The 22,041-nt window shown below is 35.4% G+C and overlaps 2 protein-coding genes across 2 annotated transcripts; both read left to right on the plus strand.

Annotated features, from left to right (window-relative positions):
- Window positions 1-3,018: 3,018 nt before the first annotated feature.
- LOC147559800 (protein SEMI-ROLLED LEAF 2-like) lies at window positions 3,019-11,837 on the plus strand. Its single transcript, XM_086661744.1, has 19 exons — window positions 3,019-3,899; window positions 4,261-4,335; window positions 4,577-4,692; window positions 4,929-5,043; window positions 5,732-5,860; window positions 6,120-6,167; window positions 6,275-6,474; window positions 6,587-6,783; window positions 7,355-7,650; window positions 8,370-8,519; window positions 8,631-8,903; window positions 9,152-9,301; window positions 9,547-9,622; window positions 9,908-10,035; window positions 10,125-10,322; window positions 10,419-10,559; window positions 10,667-10,795; window positions 10,898-11,104; window positions 11,496-11,837. The coding sequence occupies exons 1-19, from the start codon at window positions 3,765-3,767 to the stop codon at window positions 11,640-11,642; spliced, it is 2,910 nt and encodes a 969-aa protein (XP_086517870.1). The 5' UTR covers window positions 3,019-3,764; the 3' UTR covers window positions 11,643-11,837.
- A 1,777-nt stretch (window positions 11,838-13,614) lies between these two features.
- LOC147559801 (Polynucleotidyl transferase, ribonuclease H-like superfamily protein) lies at window positions 13,615-21,206 on the plus strand. Its single transcript, XM_086661746.1, has 8 exons — window positions 13,615-14,036; window positions 15,285-15,413; window positions 17,491-17,567; window positions 17,694-17,775; window positions 17,901-17,956; window positions 19,257-19,343; window positions 19,625-19,715; window positions 20,786-21,206. The coding sequence occupies exons 1-8, from the start codon at window positions 13,937-13,939 to the stop codon at window positions 20,902-20,904; spliced, it is 741 nt and encodes a 246-aa protein (XP_086517872.1). The 5' UTR covers window positions 13,615-13,936; the 3' UTR covers window positions 20,905-21,206.
- Window positions 21,207-22,041: the final 835 nt, after the last annotated feature.

A 22,041-nucleotide genomic window follows, 5' to 3' on the forward strand; every position in this document is an offset into this window, starting at 1 on the left:
AACTATAGCAAGGTAAACTTCAAATAACATTATAATCAAACTAATCAGTCTAATATAAAAGTTTATGTTTTACTTCTAATAGGATACGTTACATAAGACGAAAATAGGAGATCCGGCGGTTAAGATAAGTTGCAGAAATAATATACGTGTGTAACACGTGTATGTACGTGACAGATCGAGAAGACGAGATCCGACGATCAAGAAGAATTCAGAATATTGAAGATATTTGAAGATATATTGAAGATATGTGAAGATTTAGTTTAGTATTAAGAATATCCCTTGTAACTATCTAATGGTAATATTAGATAGATTTTGTATTATTTCCTAGTTTAGTAATCAGAAACTAGGACACCCTAAACCCTAAGTCATCTAAATAGGAGAGGGTTCTAGGATTCAAACCCACATACAATTGTATGTGGTGATTATTAATAAAGAGTTATTTCTCCGTGGATGTAGGTCTTGAGTATTCGACCGAACCACGTTAATTTATCGTGTCATTATTTTATGTTCATATCTCCGATTATTATATAATCGTGAATTTAACAACTTCTTTTTCGACATCGTTATCGCTCAACAGAGTCACCAATTTTTCTCGCAATTCTTTTGCTAGAAATATGTTTCATTCTGAAATAACGTGCAATATTTTACTTGTTTGTTTTGCCCTTATTTTACAATTGATGAATTATTTGGTTCCCAAATTTAGCAAAAATTTTTTTTGTTGAAAAGCGAATAAGCAATTTGGTAAGAATGTATTCAGAATACTTCGAACCCCAATTTATACCTAGGTTAGGAGTAAAACATAACAAACAAGGACTATCCTTGTCTTAATCTACTTTGAATTGCACACCCTTTCATTGAATATGTTTGTACAAAAAAAAAAGGTCACGATCATCATTAAATCTAAAAGCATATGCTTCATCACCTCCAACCAACTTTCCCAATCTCCATTAAAATCTAAAGTATACCTACTTCTGCCCCTGCATGGGTATGGCATTTAAATTTACTATTGTACCATTTTCTTTGTTTTTGGGTTCAACTATTTTACGAACAATGTTAGGCGCGTAGTTAAGCTCGTGACCTAAATTTTTTTTTTTTGTTAAAAGAGCTCATATCCTAACTTAGTTTTTGAAAACGTCAGAACAAACTTTCAAAATAAAACAAACAAACAATAATCTAACTACAGATGATCGAATGAATTCTCCTTAAAGAAGGAAAACAGATGATTTTTTCAGTCAAATTAGACTCTCAAAAATTTTAGTACATTTGCTTTTTATAATTGAAGGAATCTTTCTATAATAATTTTGTATTTGGAAGTTGGTGAAGATGGCCATAAGCTGGTCTAGCTAAAAAATGAGTTAAACAAACTTCCAAGCTCAATTGTAGGGTTGACAGTCTCACTATCCAATTTTCATGTGATTCACATTTATACCCGAGTTTAAAACATAAATGACTTTTGGCACATTTTGTATATAAGAAGAGAACAACAGCGATGCAATGCGCGGCCACTATTTCGGCCCAATCTCGGCGGGGGTATGTGGTCGACTGGAACTTAGAGAGAGAAAGTACTTAGCTTTGTCTCTCTAAATCCCAGCCGACCCATATATCTCGGCCGGAATTGAGTCGGGATAGTGACCGGGCGTTGTGTCATTTTCTATAAGAGAAGAATTGAGATTAGAAATTTTGTGACCGGTATTGTTTGTATTATGTTGCTATTCAATATAATTCTATCTTTCTAGACAAACAACTCGAAATTTAAGACTTGATTAGTTGATATAATTCTATATTAATATAGAATTAAGGATTACCTGATTTTTTTTAACCTACCCACTCCATCACTCTATATTAATATAAGGCCTCCCCAATTTTGTTAAAAGGCCTCCCCATGCACCATTTTACTTGGTAAATTATCATTGAGGGGGGGCCTTTTAACAAAAATGAGGGGGCCCTATAAAATCTCCCTTAATATAATTCTGTCTTTCTAGACAAAAAACTCGAAATTTAAGACTTGATTAGTTGATTACAAGCACTATCCCTAGAAAACAAGCCCCCGGGATGAGTAAGCTCTAGAGATTCTTTTTTTTTTTTTTTCGTTAATGAAGGCTCTAGAGATATTATCTAAAAAAAATTTCTATAAGAAAATATTTTATATTTGAAAGCAACTCTGAAAAGTTAGTTCAACAAAAATAATAAAAAAAAAACTCTGGAAAAACTCTGAAAAGTAGATACTAGTGCCACCTAATTGGTGTTTTAAGCCCTTAGAGAACTTTTCATCTTGTTATGATGTATTTATATGTTTGTTTTCAATCACTTTCTTGTAAAACAAATGAATTGTGAACTCCACCATAATAATTTTATTAGTGTTTATATGTATTTTAGGCATCTACATAAATCCGCGAAACAATTTATATTTATTTTTCTTGAACGGGATATTAAATTTAAACATAGTTTATAATTGAAAGTTTATGTAACAGAGCCGTGTCACTCTATTCGATAAATAAAAGACAATCATAATTCAAGTCTTACAAAATCATTAAATTAGAAAGATTCAAATTTAGTATTTAAAGTATTACATGAATTTGTTTGTCAATTGTAAAATGCATGGAATTGGTCATGCGGGGGAATGGAAAAACTCGCAATGGCGTTGGAAAGAAACTATAATTTTGTATGTAAGTAGACCTGCTAAAAATTACTCTTTACTCCTAATACTCTAGACATATGTGAGATCCGCCTCTTTTAACAACAAAAAAAAATTGAGATCCGCCTATTTTTTGCTTTTCACTTCAATCATTAAACGCAAAAAATGTGAGATACTTATTATTTGAAATTGACTCTCCCCAAATCTTCATAGATATATAATATATTCACTAAGCAAAAGCTTGAAATCTTTTACACTCTTCACCCTATACTAATTGGTTGGGTGTATTTTTGGTAAAATACTAAAAAGAAAATCACAGTAAAGATTGACTTGGTCTATCCAACAAATTGCAATAAAAATAAACAAAAACGAAAGTAAAATAAAAAATTATTCATAACGGTATACTGAAGGGTAAAAATGGAAGTAAAATAAAAGGGTACTCATGTAATGTCAACATCTGAAAAACCATACACCTTGAATTACAACTTGTTTCATGATTTCTTTCCCTCTCTCATAATTCATGTAAAATAAAAAAACGTTTTTTTACAAAGTTTTGTCATTAATTGATTTTCTTTCAATTGACAATTCACACCCATCTTTCAATTTCAGCTTTTTAGCTAAATTTGATTGCTTTTTAGCCGTTTCATTTTGTACCTTTACCCCTTTTTTTGACTTGTATTTTTCCCAATTTGATATTGAGAGAATTCATTATTAAGACTACTTGAGTTTCACCAAAGAAAAAGAGGGTTGTTCTTTCCTTCTTAGAATAGTGAGAATTAATTGTTCAATTTTGCGAATTTGTTCCGTCGATCGGGAAAGAAGATAGAGTTTCCCGGTCAGACTTTTGGGGTGTTCTTTGATTCTCAGAATTTTTGTTCAATTTTGCGAATTTGTTCTGTTCTTAAGTCAAAGAAGGAATTTTTTTTCCGCTCATCTAAACTGTTTGGGTTTCAATTCTGCAAGTGTTTACTGTCAACTCTTAAAACCCTGAATTTTTTTTCTCATTTATAGTGTTGGGTTGTTCTTTGATTTTGAGATTCTTAGTTGAATTTTGTGAATTTTGATCTGGGTTGATCTTCTGGTGGTGTTTGTTGTTGGTAATTTGGGATCTGAAAAATTGTGTGGAGAAATGGGGGTAATGTCAAGGAGGGTAGTGCCTGTTTGTGGCACCATTTGTTACTTATGTCCTGCTATGAGAGCTAGATCAAGACAACCTGTGAAAAGGTACAAGAAGCTTCTCTCCAATATCTTCCCCAAAGCTCAGGTGATCTTTCTCTCTTTCTCTCTCTTTTAGGTATATGAAGTACAATTCATTTGGTGAGTATGAAGTAAACCTAGATTTAAGCAGTAGTATAATAATTTTATTGTTGCATATGCTTTTTAGATGATGTAGAAACACTTTTAACAGTAGATGACTGGAATTGTAACAATCCATTTAGGGTTATGAAAATATTAGACCATTTGCTACTGTTGTTAAGGTTCTATAGGAGAAAAATGTGTTTTTGTTTAGGTATATGGGTTAAGAAGAATTATCGATTTCATGATAGTATCAACGTCTACTAACTGATTTTATCTTGTCAATCAACTAATTTGTCTTGCTGCTCTTAATACGTCGTTCGGTGTAGGAAGCCGAGCTGAACGATAGGAAAATTGCGAAGCTCTGTGAATATGCTGCAAAGAACCCTTTACGCATTCCCAAGGTACTCTCTTTGCCGTCGTTTTCGTTGAAAGGACTGTTACTTAGAAATTGAGTTGTGTTCTGAATTCTCTGGTAGTTATCTAAACCAATCAAGTATAACTTTTTTTTGATGTTCCTATCGTTTTTTATTAATTCCTTACGTAGTCTATCCATGTTTATAAGCACAAGTTTATATCATCTACTTGGAGTTGGTATACTATGAATGCATATTTTTGATAGAAAATCTTATCCTTCTTTTACAGATTACAGAGTACCTAGAGCAAAAATGTTACAAAGACTTGCGGATTGAACATTTTGGTTCAGCCAAGGTTGTATTGTTCATTTATAGGAAATTGCTATCCTCGTGTAAGGAGCAGTTGTAAGTATACTATAAACCGCACGCGCACATGCTTTTACACTTTACATTTGGTTATCCGTTGAATGTTGTGCTTTTGCATGCCATTAAAAATTTTTGCACTTCCATCAAAAATATATACTTAATGATTTAATGTGGCTCAAGTGATATATCTCCAAAAATAGGCACTAGAAAACTCTAATTTGTATTTGATAGTCACATACTCACATGAGTAATACTATATCCTTGAATGCTTGCAGGCCGCTTTTTGCTAGCAGTCTACTGTGTATCATTCAGATTCTTCTTGATCAAACACGACAAGATGAGATGCGAATTCTAGGTTGCCATACACTTGTTGACTTCATCAATAACCAGGTATTATTTCTGCGGGAAGTTAATATTTGATGTCTAATGAACAATTCGTCCAAAACTGGTTTGGTCTCGCGAATGAAATATGCTATATCTTACAACAACAAAGGTTTTCTCCAACTATCGAGTCGACCATGTTTTTTTCTGGATGTTCAGAGAAATATGTGAGTTTCAGAAATGAAATCCCATATGATCTATCTTAACTTCGCAATTTTGATCTATATGTTGATATTTGGCTCTCTCTAAAATCTAAATATGTATTTCGTAGTTCCATTATGACTGTTGACAACGGTCCTTAATATGCAGCAGTGAAGTTTGGTCTAGATGAAACTTATGTTGCGCTAGTGGCCAACCTATGCGAGTCAGTATCGTGATCGATTCACCTAATCCCGCTAAGCTTCAATCCCCACTTAGATAGTAGGTTCCGTGGAGATTTCCTCTCTTAACTCTTTGTTTAGTGTTCGTAAATTATAACTTTCTTAGACCAAGGAAAGTGGCCTTCTCGTTCGACGTAGGTTTATTGTCCCTACAGAGAGTAATTGCATATTTTATTAAGTGAGCTCTGAGAAAGTCTCCGTGCAATGAAATAGGGTCGAGTTACTTTAAACTCAACCGAACCACTCACTTAAGCATGCCTTAAAGTGCCTTTGACAACATAGAATGAAACTGACTCATGCATTTTGTTCGTAACTAGATTGATGGCATGTATATGTTCAATTTAGAAGGCCTCATTCCGAAGCTTTGCGAATTGGCTCAAGAAGTTGGAGATGACGATAGAGCCCTCTGCTTACGTTCAGCTGGACTTCAAGCACTTGCTTTCATGGTAAATTTTTCATTTGAGTCTCTTACCTTTTTTTTCTTTTCTACTGAATTTTTCTTTGTGTCCATTCTTTTTTTTATCGAAGTTACCCTTGGAATTGTTTGATCACGTTCCACATACTGACATACGTGATATCGATCATTTACTAAATGCTGTCCAATGTATTGAGTTTATCTTTTTTAAACAAATAAAAGTATCAGGTAGATGTTCTCTCTACTTGTTCTTAAATATTGAGATAACAGTGTTGCTGTGTTGTTTATAGGTATGGTTCATGGGTGAGTATTCTCATATCTCGGCGGACTTTGACAATGTAAGTTAGCTTTCCTTTTAGTAGCTCTCCATATTTTCTTTGAAATCAGTGTAATGTTCGTGACTTCTTAAGTTGATTTGACGTATTTTGTTTTTGTTTGAAAAAAGATAACTGCAGTGACTTTGGAGAACTACGCGGATCTTGATACAATCTCTGAGGATATTAATGGAACCCCCCAACATTCTCAGTCCCAGGGTCAGTTGGTATTACACAGGAAAGATCGTCGTAGCTCATCATTTCAAGATATACATCATAAGGTTGCACTATCTGACTCCATAAACACCAAAGCTGAATTTGATCCAACAATGTGAGATCTCACTCTTTAAACCACGTAACGTATTTTAGATATCTTTACTTCAATAAATTATTTTCTGCAGCAAATGAGTTTTGATTCTCTTCTATCACTTTTAACGTAACAGCGATGCTTCTAGAAGCCCCACATATTGGTCAAGAGTTTGTTTGCACAATATGGTTGGACTAGCAAAGGAAGCTACTACGGTCCGACGTGTTATATACTCTCTTTTTAATACTTTTGATGCTGGTAACCATTGGTCTTCTGAGAGTGGAATTGCTTGTTCTGTTTTATCTGATATGCAACTTCAAATGGATAAAATAGGTAAAAATTGAACTTCTAATTATATATTACTATGACTTTTTGTTACCCATGCCGATACCATACAGCAGCTGCTATAACATCTCTACAGCAATTGTGTTTACACATAGTTTGAAGGGTGACTACTCCCAAAAGCCCATCCCAACTACTTAACTTGTCACGTTGTGGTTCAAAATTTTTAATAATTTACCGTGTTACCTTGGCTACTTAAGTTTTTATGATGGAAATAACCATCCGCCCATCATTATTTTCTTCCTATTATTCGAAAAGTCCCGTTTCTTTTGCATTTAGGCTGTTATGACTACTTTTTGGCCATTAAGTAACTGTTATATTATTTTAGTAAAATAACCAAAACTGTGGTCGTTGTATTTTTTGCCTTGCGCCCCACTATTTTAAAGGAAAACGGTGGTACTGTTTTTTTTTTTTTTTTGCCATTTTCCAACAGTACCATGTTTCAACTAAAAACTGATGTGACTGCTACTGGTAACTCGTTATAACACTAACGGTGGCCATAGGCCCTTGCCATTATGTATTTCGTTGTTTGAAGTTTGAACATTGTTTTCTTAATATGTAGGGCAAAACTCTCATATTTTATTATCCATCTTGGTCAAGCACCTGGATCACAAGAATGTCATTAAACAGCCTTCCATGCAGATTGACATTGTTAATCTCACCACATTCCTCGCACAAAATGCAAAGGTGCAAGCCTCGGTTGCAATCATCGGTGCCATAACTGACCTGATAAAACATTTACGGAAATGCATTCAATTGTCAGCGGAAGCATCGGGAGATGGTAATACTGATACTGATAAATGGAACAGTACTCTTCGTTCTGCAGTAGAAGAGTGCATTGCACAGCTCTCAATTAAGGTCTCCTATCTCTTATGTTGTTATTTCATGTCGTCCATGCATTAGTCATAACGAGTTGGTTTGTAATTGTAGGTTCATGGCCCATTTCGTAGTTTCTGTTTGTGTATTCAGTTTATTAAACATCATATATTTACGGTGTCTAGAACATAGTGGTTATTTTTTAGTTTGTGACCATCCAACTCAAAACCAATTGGCCATGAGTGGAGAGGGCGTAGATATTATGTTCTTTGTTGTGAGAGTACCCTTTGTCCGTGCGGGAATTTCTCGCAGGCCTCTTTAAGCGTGGGCGTTCTTTGTCTAACACGTGTATTTTGTTGGGCGACGTGGCGTGCGTATGACCATTGGGTCTATCAGGTGTCGGGCTAACTCTGATATCATGTTAAGTTTGCGGATCCAACTCAAGACCAATTAGAAACGAGTGTAGAGAAACTAGATTTTATGATGTTGATATTCCCTTTGTCCATGTGGAATTACCGTTACCCTCATTGTACTTCTAGAAAGTTACCAGCAGGGTAAGAATACTAATTAGCTTAGATCAATTTTATTCATTAAGAGTGGCCTATAATAATGGGAGCCCCTCGGTAGAAATTCCTTGTTCTGTCCCTGTGGCTATGAACGAGGGAATAGCTGAAATCCATTACATTAATGGTTTATTTTCAATTTCAAAGTTTGATATGTGTCTGGAAGTTCGAGATTAACAAATAAGTGTTGATTAACAGGCTGGGGATGTCCGATCAATTCTTGATACAATGGCTTTGGTGCTAGAGAAAGTTCCAACTACTGCTATTGTGGCTAGAGCAGCTATGTCAGCTCTTCACCGCACTGCACAAATAATCTCCACACTCCCTAATTTATCATATCGCAAGAAGGCATGTTTATTGTCCTCCAGACTTGATTCATTCATTGGTCAAACACTTATCACTGATACTAGTTTACTACCAAAATGGAATCTTAGTTGGGATACTGCCATGTCTTTTCAGGTGTTCCCGGAAGCTCTATTTCATCACCTGATCTTAGCAATGGCCCACCCAGACCCTGAAACACGAATTGGGGCCCACCGGGTCTTCTCAGTTGTTCTTATGCCATCCCTTGATTTTCTTTGTCCTGGACTATGTGGAAAGCCCCCACTTGCTCTATCTTCTCTTTCTACTTCAACTTCCCTCCCGCAAAAGGATACGGGTGCCAGCTTCTCCGTGCATGGGGAGATCAGAGAAAAACCAGCTGTCATGGATGAAAGAAGCCTAAAGTTGCAGGTAAGTATAAAACATTCATGTAAACTTCGTAAATAATTTTGTAGGGTCAAGCTTTGTACACTCTATAATGTGACTGACGGAAAGAAGTTGAATCTATCTCAAAAGAAATTGCAATATTTGAGTTTCTTCTGATATTGGGGTTTCTTTATTTCAAAATTTATCGATTATCATTCCTTTTACCCAAAGAAAAGTATATTTTCAATCATCTTATTAGTTATTAGTTCTTTGCATTTGATTTTTTTGTTCAGGAGGTGACTTCTCTTCGGTTGAGTAGTCATCAAGTGGATATTCTGCTTTCCGTTATCTGGGTTCAGGCGACGTCCACAGATAACAGTCCAGCAAATTTTGTGGCTATGTCACACACTTTCAACCTTATTCTCTTGTCTTCCCAGTCTAAGGTGAGTCCTGTCTACATTTACTTCTATAATGTTCTGTGCACTGTTCCTTCATTGTCCGCTTATAATTGTTAACACATAGCATCGAAAAACCCATGAAGATGTTCTTCTAGGTAAATCTTTTTTTGTTGTCGTGTCGGATACTTGGATACTCATATAGGACTCTGAGGTACTATTTTTTTTGGTATACTGTCTAATTTTGGTACTTGATGTCTGTTTCCTGCAATTGTGAAATTGGGTAATGACAGACCTCCTGCCATACAACTATCATTCAGTGTTTCCAGCTAGCTTTCTCACTTCGAAGCATCTCCCTTGAGCCAGAAGGTAAGATGCATTTCATTGTTCTATTATGATTTTCCATTAGTTTTAAAAGAGGAATATACTATGGGTTTTAGTTCTTAGTCTCTAAGACATCTATGTTGTGTCGGAAAGGCTAAACTGCTCTATCGACATTCGACTCCAATATTCGGTCTATGGCCTCAACTTGCAGTATAGGTGTTAAAACCCAACCCACATTCCCTAAAACTTGCACTTATTACTGTGTTATCATTTTTTGTTTATTTATTTCTGAGTTCTATTCTCATTGATGTTACTTTGAAAACAATGAAGGAACTCATAAAGCATCTGGCATGAGGTCTCTCTATACCTTGGCATCTTCGATGCTCATATTTACAGCTAAGGCAGCCAATCTCTCAGAGCTAATTCCTTATATTAAAGGACAACTACCGGGTACAAAGGTTGTTCTTTACCCCTGCACTAAATCGAATATAGTTTATTTTTTTGTAAGTTCCATATCAAGGATTAATTTAAGAATTTTTTGTGACAGTTCGATCCTTTTCTTGAGCTAATTGACGATTCTAGGCTGAGTGCTGTTTGCATGACATCAGACGACGAGAATGCACATTATGGATCACAAGAAGATGATGTTAAAGCGTCGAAGTTTCTCTCTCAAATTGAAACAAGTGATAAGGAAATTAAAGAAACTGTAATATCCCACTTCATGAAGTGTGGGAAATTTTCAGAGGTAATTCTCGGTTAGTAAGTTCATAATAGGTTTGGCATTCCAATGGGCAGTAATAGAGAAGAAGCTTGATTCTTTTTTTTTCGAAAATTCTTGCAGGAAGAGATGTTGATGATAAAGGAGCAGATCTTACAGGGATTTTCACCTGATGATTCATATCCATTTGGAGCTTCGGCATTCACAGAGACCGCTTTTCCTTGTTCTCCACTTGCAAAGATGGTGTTTCAAGCTTTCGACGAGGTTCAAACTGGAATTTTATTTTGAAACCTTTTTCATTCTCTCTTTGGTGTTAGTACCGACAAACGACCTAAGCTTAAAGACTAAACCTCTCTCGCTTTAATGTGTAGGTTATGCCTCCGGCTGCCATGACAGATGAAGAAGCATTCCCTGAAACTATTGGAAATCAATCAGATACCAGAACATCACCATCCACTAACAAACTTCACATTATAAGTGTTAACGAGCTCGTAGAATCGGTAAGTTCATAATCTCATTTGTATCGTGATATAACTTAAGGAAATTATGAAGGTGAATCTAGGCTACTACTGCCATGACAATAATGCATATACTTATGGCAGGTTTTGGAAGCTGCTCGGCAAGTCGTAAGCTTCCCGATTTCTAATAAACCCATATCATACGACCAAATGAAAAGTCAATGTGAAGCCCTTGTGATGGGTAAATATCAAAAGTTGTCAATGCTCCAAAGTTTCAAGAATCAAAACGAGGTCATGGCAATCGGGTACCCTGCACAAAACGAAAATCAAATCATCGGTTACGTTGACATGGTAAGGCAATCTAAAATCAACTTTTATCACGATTTGGAAATGCTACCATCACATAGACTCTTACTCAGAGTCACTCAAAGCATTGATTACACAATCTGTACTAACGTTGATTTTAAACCACGGAGGTTTAAAAAAAAATAGATGAAAGTATGTGATCAAAGTGTGTATTAGCTTTTCCGTAAAGCTCTGCCCAAACCAAGCAGTTTTCGACTATGATTCCTTGTTCATAAACCTAGGAATCAAATTTCTTGGCTTGCATATTTCAACATTCTATATTTTTACCCTGCCATAAAATTCCTTACACTAAAAATATCCTTGAAGATTAAGTTTTAGGGCTTCTTGTCTATTGTCAGTAGTTTCTATACCATTTTCTTCTCATGAATATTTTCAGAACCGGAATCATCAAAAAGCAGCAGATATCAAGCAGGCTTACAATAAAGATCAACATCAACTCGTTTGTTTAGACGAATACAAAGAATCTTTCAAGTTACCACCTTCAAGCCCTTTCGACAAGTTCTTGAAAGCTGCCCGATGCTGAAGTAGTGTTCATTCGTTACCCGTGTGTAATTATTTATAGTGTATTTTTTGTTCTCTATAAGTTACCGATCTTTTTTCCCCATATCTTGAATTATGGGCTATTTTTCATTCTTTTATAGAGGTTTGTCTATGTGAAATATATGAATTTGCACAAGTTTATTACATGATTTGGGTATTTCATCTTTTGATACTAAAACTTATTAAGTGGCTTTTAGTTTGTGATTTGTTTTCTCCTTTGACTTCAATTTTGGTTCTCATAGCTTCTTTTCTCCATTGAAAGTTTTATAGACTAATCTCCATTGAATAGTTGATTTAGCAGTATTCTTTGGATATAAATTTGGTTATATTTGGATCTTTTCTTTTCACTTTGATCATATCTGAAGAAGGAATGAATACTTGGAGAAATTAATGAATTTTGGAGGCATTTGGCAACACACTAGGTGTGTTGGAAGAAAGAAAAGGTCACCACTTTCAAGTTTCAAGAAACAAGAAAAAAATTCTCCCTACAAAAAACCTTGCATCTTTTTTTGTTTTCCATATTCCTGCCAAAATTTCTTTTCGACGATGGCAATGGTCGTCAGCAAACTTCCAATGAGAACCACGGATACTCTCCTCTACCTTACGTATCGCGCACCTGATTCACCGTACCCGAATTTCGTACCCTTTTTGGGTGGGTTCGCGATCCAGTACCCCACAATTAGTGTACCTGAATTTTTAGTCTTAATTAACCTAAAACCTTTGTAGAAAACTATAAATTCGACTAATTGGGTACTTAAACCACAAGAACTTTTTTAATAGGCTTGTTAGATTGTAAGTTTGATGGAAAAATGATGTCTAAGAGTAGGTGTATCTATTATAAATGCATCATAGGGAGTATTTATTGTCTATGAAAAGTAGTCCAAAACGTATTGAACTCGAAAATGGCGTACCAGAGAAGTATACCCCTAGCGTACCCGATACTCACATGGTAGCGTTCCGCGTACCGGTACCCGTACCACGTACCGGAGCGATCCGCGTACCAGGTAACCTTGGAACCACCATCATTTCTGTCTTCTCTCTAGCGTCATCAACATCTTCTTCTTCTTCTTCTTAGTGTTATTCTTAAAAAAAAAAAGGTTTTGAAAATTTTGATTCTAGGTTTAGCAATTTAAGGGATTTTAGAGTTTTAGGGTTCTAACCTTTGTCTTTGGGAAGATTCTACAGCAACTCCCTTGTCTTTCTTTGATGCCATTACCACCACTGATTTTCTCTTTGTAGAAATTGGTTTTGAGTTTGTTGATGAAGAAAAAGAAATAGAAGACTAAACTAAACCTAGGGTTTATGGAGAAAGAGGAAGGTCATCAATAACAAATCTGATTCTAAGAGGACTTAAGTGGAAATAATAGGGGTTTGTCCCCTTAGAAATTGATGTCCATATAAAAAATTAAATTTTTTAGGTTGCCCACATAAGATAGTTGTCCATATAAGAAAAACGGTTGTCTGCTTATTGGCCAACTAACGAAGGGGATGGATTTATCTGAAACCCAAAATCCTCGACGAGTACGAGAATTTTAGGGTTGGTGAAACACTCAATGAACTTACTAAGTACAAAAATTAGAACATTCTAATCCACATTTAATAAAGAGAACACCAAGAAAAGTAACAGAAGTGAAATAACTACTTCAATGACACAACTTTAGCAATTATCGATATTGTCTATGTTTTTACCACCTCACATTGGCGCGAGATTTTATTTTTGGCGAAGACACCACTTGCCCACCCAAAAAACCTCAGTACTTACGAAGCTTGAACTCACAGTCTTACACCTATATTCCAGTCTCTAGACACTCGCGAGCGATGCGAGAACGTTACCTTCATTTATTGACTTAAATTTGATATTGTATTTCTATATTACTTTTACAAATCTCAATAACTTTAGAATTAAAATGTACATGAGTCATAACTTTAAGTACATAAAGCATCTATGATCCTTCAAGTTTCAACAAAAAAAAAAATCTATGATCCTTCAAACAATCTCTAAAAGCAGACCCATCAAATGACCTTTGTCCTTGAGGGGGAGTTACTTCACACTGACAGACAGACAGACTGTCTGACTAGAGAAGCGAATCTTTAGCGTCTGAATCGGGGTTTACAAAAGAAAGAGAATCCCATCATCCATCAGCACGCGAAAAAAATAAAAAAACTTAGAGAGAGAGAGAGAGAAAGAGTTCATCAACAACGTTTTAATCCCCCACTCTGATCAACTTCACCGAATAGATTTCAAGCTCCTTTCTCTCTCTCTCTAAACTAGAAACAATGAATATGCTCTCGAATGCGTTTTCTGTTTTGGATTTGGACGCCGATGATGATAAAGCAGAAACGCTGATTGATGAAGCTGAACTTCGTGCTAAAGAAGGTAATACTCTTTGTTAAACCCTTTCAAATTTCTAGTTTTTCATGAAACCCTAGTTTTCTTGCTCTGTTTCAATTTAGAAATAAAAGCTTAGCTTGAAAATGAAGATTTATTAAGGTAAAATGGTGAGTGATTGTGTATTTCAGTTTGAGTTATTAGAAATTATTCTCAAGTAGTAGTTTTCTTTCAAGTTTCTAAGTAGTAGAAATTGATGTCGGCAGCTGATTAGATATTCTTCTAGAAGTAGTAGGCAATTCGACTATTAGGTTTGCTACCAGTGATCTCACATGCTCTTTTTGGTTGAGATTGTTTAAGAATACTCTCAGACTTCTCAATCAGTAGTAGATTATTCTCTATTTAAAGCACCCAGCTGCCAGATATGACACCAGTTGTCTCCTGCTATGTTTGATGGTAATACTACCTCGATCCCATGTGTAAGCCATATAATTTCCAAAATATAAGTAAATTCTATGATGCAATCATTTTCTACGAATCGTAGTTGTATATCAATTTGGAGACATTGAAATCACTGTCCGAATTTGATGGGAACATGGAGCCTGATATGCTCTTGGTTTTACTCAGTAAAACAGAAAAGGTATTTAAGTATAAAACATGGGCCTTTTACTGCAAGGGAGACTCTAGTTACGACAAAGTTGACGTGGTGCCATTAATCTGGCGGGTGAACTTCATTCGCTCCTTGATACCGTGGACAAGATGGGGGGGGGGGGGGGGGCGGGGGGGGGAGGAATATTACCATTTGGGAGATAATTTTTGAAATGATAAATTAATATTTGTTGAGAAAGAACATAAAAAGATTTGGGGTAGCTATGTTATATCATCATAGCCTCCCAGTTCAGGACAAAATCTGAAATGATTTTGTCTTGGCTCAATTCGAGTTTCTACTGTAATGGAATGGCAACCCTTTAACATCTTTCATAAGTTTTGCCATAAGTTCGAACCACCTTGCAGTCAGGCGTCTCTTTCATTTGAAGCATGAACATGCAAATCTGAAAGAGTAAACTGAGCACTTTTGCCTGTCCTATGCTAGAGCTGAAGGCAGATATAATGAATTGCTGAAATGTTGGGGAACTCATATTTTCATTTACAATTTATTTTTAAACGGTCAAATGTCAATAACATGGCTAAAATTTATAATATTATAATTATTTCCTGATTTATATGAGCTTAGTAAAAATAAAGAAATCAGTGGCTTAATATATTATATTGATGAAACATTTTCTTTTAATTCAGATAAGGGGAGACGGAGTGGTAAGTCAAGTGAGATGACAGTGGAAAAATACGACAAGCAGAACCAGAAAAGCACGTCAACAACTTCAGAGTACAAGTCCCCCCTTGTGTGGATTGACTTGGAAATGACAGGTAAGCAGTTGTTTTCCATTTGGTACCTACCTGTCACTAAATTTTACTGGAGAGTGTCTTTACGTTTACTTTTTTCTTTCTAACGATGTATTGGAAAGATCTGTGGTCAATCCAGAATAAAAGTCTGTTCTTTCATGATGTAAAGTTGTAAACAACAAAGTGGGGGAAGCAATTACGGAGGTTTACATTCTTTGAGATAAAAAAAATTAAAGCAACTGAAATTGAAGAAATCCCCCAGACGAAATAGTTAAGACTAAAATAAACCTTGAAATATTTTGATTTATACTTGAGCAAAATGAGAATAAGCTTCAATGACTTAAGCTATCTTCAAAAAGAAAAGAAACTAAAGCTCTTAAAATTCTTATTAGAAGCTCTTTACGTTGATAACTCCATATGAAAGAGACTGAAGAAAATATTAAAGCCAGTAAAAATTGCTACATAAGATGTGTAGTACCATCAAGACTCCTTGTAGATGTAAAATTACTCAGAGGAACAAGTTATAACCTCTTAAAATACTGGGAAGAATACATCCAAAAATTAATAAAAAAGAAAAGAACAAATACCATTCTCTTAGAAGTAAAAGAGACCCAGAAACATATTAAAACTAGTAAACTTGCTACATAGATGCATCTTTTTTTTTTTGAAATTTTGAATGAATATATGTATATATATATATATATATATACATATCGTCCGTGCCCCACGGGCACGGGTTACACCCTCGTATATATACATATTGTAAAAGTATGTACAGAAATTGTGAATACAAAAGATGGGGCTTGTTACATCATTCAAGCCTCCCAATTTACTACCGTATCTATATACGATATGTCTCTATATTCTTTTATAGCCCTGGACCATGCAAAGATAGTCCGTTTACTGACTTCTATGCTACATAGATGCATAATACCATCAAAACTCCTTTTAGATATTAAATCATCCGGAGTAATAAGTTATTATCTCTGAAAACATTCAGAAGAATACATATAGAAATTAATAAAATAAATAAATAAAATAAATAAATAAATAAAATAAGAACTTATACCATTCTCTTAGGAGAAGTAAAAGAACTAAATATCAAAAGGAAACGTTCTAGTTCTCATCTTGTAACTAAAAGAAAGAAGTACGTAAAGTAAGACTAACGTAAGTAACTAAGGTCTAAGGCACACATATGCTGCTGGATTGCTACTTCAGGAGAGCTATGTTGGGCCTGAGAATTTCTCGGCTGGTTCATATTGTTTTTAGCACACGTGATATGTCCAACAATTTCTGTATGTATCTGGTCTGCTTCTGCGTTCTTTGTTCCTTGATGTTAATGATTGGTCATAGCCGACAGGTTCATATTGTTTTAGCACACGTGATATGTCCAACAATTTCTGTATGTATCTGGTCTGCTTCTGCGTTCTTTGTTCCTTGATGTTAATGATCGGTCATAGCCGACATTTCAGTGCAACCTCAAGGCTTTTTACCCTACTAGTTTTGCAAGGGTGGTTTGTTTTGACCTTCATAAACTTTCTCCATTGTTACTAAAGTGTATTATACTTGGCTCTGCTTCCTGCGGTTAAATAAAGCTAAGTTTGATTTTATGTTGAATTGGGAGGCTATGTTTATATCTATGTAATTTTTCCTAGTCTGTATGTTGTTGGAGCTCAGTTTATTGATTACTGTGTTTTGTACATCCATATTACAGTAGTATAAATTATTTTCTTTATTCAAAGACAAATATCTAGCTCAATTTGAGGTGGTTGGTCTACAATTCTATTTTTCTAAACACGGTCTGAACCCAAGGCGAATCATTCATTCAAATAAAAAAAATGATAAAGAATGTAACAATCTTTTGGATTAGACACCTTTGAAGTCATAAGTGAATTAGAACCCCATATTAATATTCACATGATAAAACCTTTTTTCTACTGTGGTTTCTCTTCTTTTTTCTTGCAAAGGTCGGCATGGTTCTTAAAGAGGACCAAGAACCTCATCGTGGTTTGAACTCCGTTCTCCTCTATGGAGGGCAGCAACACATGGTTTCTGTTGTGCTATTATTGTTGTTGCTAGTCTAACAAACTTTTCCGTGCAGGATTGAATATTGAGATAGATCGGATTTTGGAGATTGCTTGTGTTATTACTGATGGCAGTTTGACCAAGTCAGTGGAGGTAACTTAGTTGCATTCCCTGTAAAAATTTTCTTTTGTTTGACAAATACTTCATTAATATTGGGAATTTGTTTACAAATTCTGAGCTAGTCTGGCCATATTAACCGAAATGTTTATCTCTGTACAGGGTCCTGATTTGGTGATCCATCAAACCAAGGAATGTCTAGATAATATGGGTGAGTGGTGCCAAAACCATCATGCAGCCAGTGGTAAGCATTTAAGAAACTTCTTAACCCTCAACCATAAACATTTTTGTGTCATTGCAATGGTGTTACTGTCCTCCAATGTATTACACGAACAAATTTTATTTCATTGTTTCCTTTTTTCCTTTTAGGGTTGACGACGAAGGTGCTTCACAGTACCATTAGCGAACGAGAAGCTGAAAAGCAGGTCTGTTTGTCATCTGTGTTTGTTAAACATATTGAGCATTTGTTTATTCCCTTTATTGTTCTGGAATAATTATAATCACTTTTGCGTGTAATCTGTTGAATTTCTTATAGCACTTGTTATTCTTGCTTCTCTTGGTTCTTGTTTCTCTTTATGACATTGAAGCTGTCTAATGTTTCCTCTTTACCCAGAAATATAGTAGTCGTAGTATACTATGTTCACTTTGATATCATCAAACTTAATCTGCTTGGCTTTGAATGTAGCCGCATTCCTTGATTTCCGCACCCCATATGATTCTTGTTTCTCTAGTTGCTGTAGGCGTTAAGGAAAATTTGATTAGAACCATCATCTATTGGTCACTGTAAAGAGCTTTCAGTGTTATCTTCTTACGTCTTTTAGGCTTCCTCCTAGATTATCATCTATCTTTGTTCTTTTGCCTCTTCTCTCAAATTAGTAAGAACGTAAGTGCTTGGTATGCCTAAATGAATACTCTGACTAGTGGCACTGGCCTAAGTGCCAAACCCACCCAAAAATCCTAACCAGTATGTGATACAAGGTCGCACTTGATAACCAATGTTTGGAAGCTCTTAGTAAACAATGCGAGTCCAGAGTAGTGCATATGAGCCTTCCAGGTCACATCACATGTGGTTTGGGGTGACAATGAGCTTGACACATCTATGTTGTTACCTTCGAGGCCTACCATGCATTGCTATCAATATCCTATTTCCCCTGCAATGAAGTCACTCTACTAGAATCTATGGATTTTGTAGATTGATGCTTCCCCAGGTCAAGTTTAAACTAAACTAGATCTAAGTATGTGATAACTTTACTCTCATATCTAAATTGTTGGTTGCGAGTAAAGAAAGGTTCACCTATATATCTTTGAGTTTCTCATATTGTATTTTAGAGGCTGCCGCTGGTGGCAGGGAAAGTAGTACTCTTGGTTCTACCTGCTCCTTCAGTATCGTATGGGTATGAAGAGAATTGTCATTTTGAGAATCAGCTCATCGATACTAAAGACTTCATAATGACGAAAATGAAGGCCTAACTGATGAATGTCGTTCGTTAATGAGAAATCAGGGTTATGTTCGACAGTAACATGACATGGGACAACAGAAAGACAAGTGTACAATGTTACGGGCTACAGATAGTGCATTCGTGCTCCAATGCAGAATCTTGGCCTTTCAATGTTTCTTTTGCTTATGCCCTCCATATCACTAGCTCATGAACTTTTATGCTGTTTCGTTTCTTCAGTTTAGCATATTTGAATAATTTTTGTATTGCACATTTTATTGTTTTATAGGTTATAAAATTTGTGAAAGATCATATTGGGAACCATCAACCTTTATTAGCTGGAAATTCCGTGTATGTGGACTTTCAGTATCTGAAGGTAAGTCGAGCGTAAATTTAGCATAATTCTTTCTATATCAATGTATATATATATATATATATATATATATATATATATATTTATCATTTGCTTAAGACCCCATATTGTGTTCGTTTGGAGTCGAAAGATTAAAGATTAAGTAAAAGAACTACATCTGCGTATGTTAATTGTTTCTTTTTTTGTTCTCCCATAATGAAAATCATGTACCTCATTACGTCTTTTCTATATGTGATATTTATGCATTTATCCTATATCTGAAGTTGTCTCCTTTCCCTGGTCAGAAATATATGCCTGATTTGGCGAGTCTTTTCTCCCACGTACTTGTTGATGTTAGCAGTATTAAGGCACTATGCATACGCTGGTACCCCCGAGGTAACTGTTTTTACTTGTATAATTGGGTTACAATAAGTGGAAATCATCATATACTTAGAATGCTATTGTTTACCACGCTATATCTTCAAATTCGAGGCATACTAAATGAGTTCAAAATAGCCAAACAAATTGCAGTTATCGCATGTCATTTGTCTTAATCTCTTATGAATCAAACTAGTTTAAATGTATGTAACATTGATACTCTTTCTTAGTGTCCCTTTGCCCCATCTCGGGTACTCATATTTAAGACCTGTAGTCACTGCAGAGGTGTAATGCAAGAATTGGTATCTGCATCTTGTGTGTAGCTGCAAAAAATAATTTTATGACCAAAAAATCAGCCCCAAGATAAAGTTCTTGCGAGTCTACGTTGTAAAAATCCCGGACTACTGTTGATTGGTCCCCTAATAGTCGCTAATTCCAAAACCTCAGCGACTCGACTAGCTATACTCCGTTTCATAGGTTCTCAAACGTATATAATCACTGGCTATTTTGTCCGATTTATCCTACCTAATGTCCAAATAATCCCTGACTAGTGTCCAATTTAGCCAAATCAATAGCTAACTAGGTATTATCAAACTCTCTTCGAAGTTCACTCTTCTAATCAATAAAAACAATTGGCCTACTGGATGGTTGAAGAACTGCTTATGTTGTATGCACTAGAACTGTTACTTATATATACATATATACCTGTAGTATTCCATGTTACATAGGTCTAGAATTTAGATATAAATTAAGAGAAACCATAATACTAGTTTGAACTAACTGAAATTCATCCACACAATCTGATACCCATGCTCATTGATTGCAACCATCTTGAAATTTCCATGCGCCAATTGATTTAAATGCTTACTGTAAGCAACACTAATATATTCGCACTGCTTATCTATACGTTGTTCAAAACAACATTTTTCTATCTTGCTCTACTTGTATTGCTCTTTAATATTTTCAAACTGATTGAAAGTTGTAAATGTCCTTTTAAATGATTTGTTTGGAAAATCAACTCAAATGTATTATGAAGGAATCGAGTTCTTCAGCCCAACTTTTCTGAACTTTTTCGGTTGTTTGTACAGATAACCAGAGGGCCCCATCAAAGACAAACAGACATCGGGCAATGGACGATATAAAAGAAAGTATTATGGAACTCAAATACTACAAGGAACACATATTCAAACCCAGAAGTAGAAAGTGAAGACAGAACATAGACATTGAAGACGATTAATCCTGATTTGAGAAAGTGGAGGATAATTCATTTGGGCACACAATTTCCTCCCACGCCCAAACTCGAACTTGTCTAAGAATAGGTACATGAAACTCTGTTACTACAAACAAGAATTCTATCGAATCTTGTTTTTCATTTAACTTGTGATTGAAGATTTAACCATCCGGATTTTGGATTGTGTTTTTATGTAGAAACATAATCACTTTCTGGTTAACCCAATGGTAGTGTAAACTTCTCATTACATATTAATCCAATATGGGTTTACCCCTAAATCATGATCTTCCTCAAATTCATATTTTTTTGGTTAACTTTCAAGATTCTCTTAATATCTTAGGGTTGGAAAAAAAAATACTATGGTAATCCTCTTGAGTTTGACCAGAGCCCACTGTGTTTTTTCTTGAGAAATCGACTACGATTTGTGTTAGTCGTTACAAGGCAATTGATACATCATGAAAATGTGATAAGCGCCTAAGTTAAACCAATAATGAAAGAGGCCTAAAGTTCAAAAAAAATACCTCTTGAGTTTGACTAGAGCCCACTGTGTTTTTTCTTGAGAAATCGACTACGATTTGTGTTAGTCGTTACAAGGCAATTGATACATCATGAAAATGTGATAAGCGCCTAAGTTAAACCAATAATGAAAGAGGCCTAAAGTTCAAAAACATGAATAAGGCCTAAAGTCCGACAAAATTGTTACTTATTTGTACCTTTAATAATAAGCCTGGAAGTTCTCGCTAAAACAAATGAAGGAAAACAAATGAAGGATAAAAAAGTAAGGGATAGAAGTGAGAAATGGGGTTTCAAATTGAAACCGGGTGGCCAAGGTTTTCCTCCCCAACCCTGATAGAATGCTAGACTACAATCTCGACGGGAGATGTGGCGGGCTGATGTTGAGAGAGAGGAAACTTATGTCGGGATTGGGCCGGGATTGTGGCCGGGCATTGTCCCATTTTCCTTTCCTCCCTCTCTTTCTCTCAACCGTTTTTCACTCCTTCCCTCTGTTTTTTCCCTCAACGGAAGTCCATTGAAGAGGAAGAAAAAAACAAACATAAAGACAAACAAATAAAAACAAGGTCTTTTTTTTTTTGATGAGATGAAGCAAGGCCA

This window comes from Eschscholzia californica, unplaced genomic scaffold (assembly GCF_041429995.1).
Source record: "Eschscholzia californica isolate CP2 unplaced genomic scaffold, dmEscCali1.0.p SCAF_2, whole genome shotgun sequence".
NCBI classification, from domain to species: Eukaryota; Viridiplantae; Streptophyta; class Magnoliopsida; order Ranunculales; family Papaveraceae; genus Eschscholzia; species Eschscholzia californica.